The sequence below is a fragment of the Physcomitrium patens genome, chromosome 5 (genome assembly GCF_059467195.1).
Source record: "Physcomitrium patens ecotype Gransden chromosome 5, ASM5946719v1, whole genome shotgun sequence".
NCBI lineage: Eukaryota > Viridiplantae > Streptophyta > Bryopsida > Funariales > Funariaceae > Physcomitrium > Physcomitrium patens.
The window spans coordinates 1,740,022-1,744,363 of NC_143414.1; the positions used below are offsets into that span (position 1 = coordinate 1,740,022).

A 4,342-nucleotide genomic window follows, 5' to 3' on the forward strand; every position below is an offset into this window, starting at 1 on the left:
TCACGTTAAACTTTCGCTACAACATTCCCTTTTTCGTGGGGTACTTTAAAGCTTATATTCAACGACGGGGACTTTTTCCCCGGTTACGTTTTCGAAGGCGGGACTACTTTAAAGCGGAGCGTTGGGACGAGTGCGATTGCGGCAACGACGAGCCGTAGCAAAGCCCCGTCGCCGCAACGAAGACAAGAGAAGGAAGCATACAAGGAAGGAAGGAAGGCTGCGACGCGAACGAGGCAGGCAGCGAATCCCAGGCCGAGGGAGAGAGCGAGGAATCGCGAGGGGGATTCTCACCGTCGCACTGCTACGGACATCCCCAACTCACCCGCCCAACCTGGCCTGGATCTCATCCCTCCGTCCCTGCCTGCTCCAGGCTGCCAGGGCTCCTCCTCCTTCTCCTCCTTTTGCAATCCGGCGCTTCTGGGTTCTCATTCGTCCGCAGGCTCCATTGTGTTGCAACTCATTGCCCCACATCACATTGCGTGTTGGCCATGTCCTGGTTGCAGCTCTCGTGACCCTCACGCTCGCGAGCGGCACCGCTCGTCTTCTGCCTCTTGCTTGCTCTTGCTTGCTTTCTGAGGAACAGCCCCAGCTCCGGCACCAGCATAAGGTCGTGTAGGGAGAGAGAGAGAGGGGGAGAGAAGTAAGCTTGGAGTCATGGAGGGCGGGGGCTCCATAATCGCTCTTCCTCTGGGGCTTATGTTCCTCTTCTCCGGGTTCTTTATCAATATCCTGCAGGTGTCTGGCGGCGTTTTCTTTTTCGGGTGGTTTTCATGTTTTGTGTTCGATCGGGTCGTTTTTTATTTTTTATATTGAGGAAGTGAGTTCTGGGGGCGCTTGGGTATGGTTGTTGTGTGGAGGCGAAAGATAGAACTGATGCTCTCCTTGTGCTGTAGCTGCTGTCGGTGTTATTCATTTTGCCGTTTTCGAGGAGGGCGTACCGAGTAGTGAATATGATTATGATGGAGGTGCTGTGGTCGGAGCTTATATGGCTGCTGGATTGGTGGGCGAATGTGAAGGTAAGCAGATTGAGTGGCTCTCTTTCAATATCTCTTTTTGGTTTCCGTGCGTTTCGCCCGGTTACTGACGTTGCCTGTCTGTAATTTGAAGAGTATAGCACGGCCAACAAGCAATGATGGGAATTTTGTGGGGTTTGTCTGTTACAGGTGAAGGTTTACACGCCAAAGGAGTCGTGGGAGCACTTAGGTCAGTTGGTGAATTGTTGTGAAGTATTGATTTGCGATTTTGACTAATGTTTCAGTGTTTTGGAACTGCTCGGGATGCCTGATATCTGAAAAGTGGGCTTGGTTTCCTGTGTTCGTCAGGAAAGGAGCACGCATTACTCATTTGTAATCACCGCAGTGACATTGATTGGCTCGTAGGATGGATTATTGCCCAGGTTATTTGTTTCCCTTGTACCCGGTGAAAACCCTTGGCAATTGTGGGCTTTTAGGGATTCAATCGTCTAGGGGGTATGCGCTGATTATGTTTTGTTGGAACTGAATTGAGTATTTCTTGGGCGTTGCAGAGATTGGGGTGTCTAGGTGGGACTCGAGCTGTTATGAAGAAGTCCACCAAATTTCTTCCGGTCATTGGCTGGTCTATGTGGTTTTCAGAGTATGTGTTTTTATCAAGAGATTGGGCCAAAGATGAGAAGGTCTTGAAGGTGAGAATCGCACCCACGAATTTTTTGGATTGATTTTATTTTTATTTTTCGGGGTTTATTCGGTAGTCCGTAAGTAAGTTGCACTTCTGAAGTAGATTATTCTGGGTGTGTGTGTGCAGAATGGTTATTCAAGTCTTAAGGGCTTCCCCAGGACCTTGTGGGTGGCTCTTTTTGTGGAAGGCACTCGATTTACGAAGGCTAAACTTGAGGCTGCCCAAAAATTTGCAGCGGATACAGGGCTACGTGTTCCAAGGCATGTGCTTGTTCCTCGCACAAAAGTAAGTATGCACTTGATTCCTGACTTGGGTCACTTGTTTCTATAAGAGGGCCGAAACACATCGATTTTTTTAGAAAAATAAAATATAACAAGATAAAATACAATTCCCTCAAACATCGTTTTGATATGTGGTTCTTGGACGACGGAAGTTGTTCCGCAGAATCCTCCTGATTATTGTTACGAGTTTGAGATACAAAACCAGTTGTTAGTAGCCTGGATTGCACCTGAGTTTACAAATGCACTTTCAGGTGAAGGTATTGATGTTCGATCGAAACATGGTTTGCAATTAGTGATTTGTGCTGTGATGTTGGTTTTGAACAAACATTGTGGATTTGCAGGGGTTCGTTTCGGCTGTGGAGAACTTGCGTGAATTTGTTCCGGTAGTTTATGACATGACCGTTGCTATATCTAAAGAGCTGCCCAATCCTACAATGATCCGGATTTTCAGAGGGCAACCATCTGTGGTATAGCACAATCTGTATGTTAGAGCCCCATATTTATTCAATGTTTTTGGCTTGAGTCGAATCTAACTTCACGATCCGTTCTTGTCAAGTGTGGGACCGTTTTTTAGTGAGGAAATTGCTTATTCATTGGTTGCTTGAACAGGTTCATGTGCACGTGAGGCGGGTCCCTATGTCTGATCTGCCTGAGGGAGCCAACGCGATTTCTAAATGGTGTCACGATGCCTTTCACATCAAGGTTGCTCCTAGAATTCTTGACATGAACAACGTTCTTGTTCAGTATTTTTACCCACACATGTTGGCTAATCAAAGTAGCAATGCGATTTCATTGGACAGGACGATCGGCTGGAGCAGCACGAAAAAGAGAATACGTTTGGGGAGGACTTGTATATTCCTATTGAACGGCCACTTAAACCTCTTATTGTGAGTTGAAAATCTGCCACGAAGCAGACATGATTTAGACCGTGAAAAGTATTAAATATTCCACATTTTACTTCGATTCTCTTGCATTTTTTCCTTTCTACAGGCCAAGCAAGTTGTCGCACATTTCTTTTGTTTTATACATGCCGTTTGGTAAGAATTAGTGTTGGGTGTGGACGTGCAGATTGTGATCTCCTGGGCCATCACTTTGCTGGCTGCAGCATGGTGGTTTCTAAGACGAGTTTTATCCACTTGGAAAGGAATCGCCTGGGTGGCAGGAGTACTCGTGGTCGTCATGCTGTGTGTCCAGGTTCGTATTTCTAATGTAACTGGCATGTTTGCTCAGTTTTATCAATCGACCAAAGTTCGGAAGAAATCATTTGCTTCTACATCTAGATGTCAACATCTGCAGATGCAGATCTAGATGCCAATGTACCTGCAGTGTAATCTTCTCTCGTTGACCTCGTCATCTATATCGTCGGAGGGGTTTTTGAATGAACTCACTGGGTTTCTTGACAAATGAAGTGAATGCATTTCTCTTTATTATATTGGTTTTTGCTTACTGCTGCAGCTGTTGGCTGTTCTTGAATGAAACTGAATGATGCAATTGTAAGTTTGACGATGTGGACTTGGCTTTTGGTTGTTCCACCAGATTTTAGTGATGTCGTCACAATCGGAAAGAAGTTCAGATCCTGCAGCTAAGAAGGCCAATCAAAAACAGGCGGCTTCTGTTGCTCACCTCGGCAAAACGGACTGAGAACTTTTGCTTTAACGCAATCCAAGACTTAGGCGTGCTAGTCTCAGTTACAATTAGCATTCAGGCACTCCAGATGTGTCAAGAAATTTTAGTTACTCTAGCCAAGAATTGTTTGACACCTTGTAGTTCACCTAATTTCCTTGAACGATTAAGAGCAGCGGCCATTAGATGATTCGATTTGGTTTCTTGATAGTATCTGGTACCTTCTTCTTCAAGCATTGTGTATTCCGCTTCAGCCATTCCTTTTTTAAGATGTATTGCTTCTCGTTCGAGGGTAGGTCATTTCTGATCTAATTTTGAAAGCACTAATTCTGGCTGCTATTACACTATTCGACTGTACAATTATACTCCAGTTTCTATCTAAACGAAATACCTTTCAATTTCTGTGAGTTTGACATCCTTTTAGGGAGCTGTGTTCTGCTCTGACAGTAACTTTTCCTTACCATAAATTTAGAAATGAGATGTCAGAAACCATGCACACAAAAGTGTGCTGTTCATCATCCATCCTGTTAAATCTTTAACAATTTGGTTAGTTGTGCAAAGACTGGCTTTCAATAGTATTCAAATTTTTGTTATCAATTGCTAATTTTGCTTGCACTTCACTCTTACGTCTAGTTTCAACACAATTTCCTCCATTGTAATAGCCAAATATTTAAGGTGGTTCCATGGTTGCATTTTAGAGTTCCAAATATTTACATTGACTGCTTTTTGTTTTAGTTATTCATAGATGGGAAGTGTATGCACTGCATCTTAAATAAATTTAT

At 44.3% G+C, this 4,342-nt stretch overlaps 1 protein-coding gene across 1 annotated transcript; it reads left to right on the forward strand.

The window, feature by feature from the left end:
- Nucleotides 1–501: 501 nt before the first annotated feature.
- LOC112282909 (1-acyl-sn-glycerol-3-phosphate acyltransferase 2) lies at nt 502–3,962 on the forward strand. Its single transcript, XM_024521078.3, has 11 exons — nt 502–735; nt 894–1,016; nt 1,164–1,203; nt 1,323–1,396; nt 1,526–1,663; nt 1,783–1,941; nt 2,279–2,404; nt 2,547–2,639; nt 2,738–2,824; nt 3,006–3,131; nt 3,474–3,962. Exons 1-11 carry the CDS (start codon nt 655–657, stop codon nt 3,576–3,578), a joined length of 1,152 nt encoding a protein of 383 aa, XP_024376846.1. The 5' UTR covers nt 502–654; the 3' UTR covers nt 3,579–3,962.
- Nucleotides 3,963–4,342: the final 380 nt, after the last annotated feature.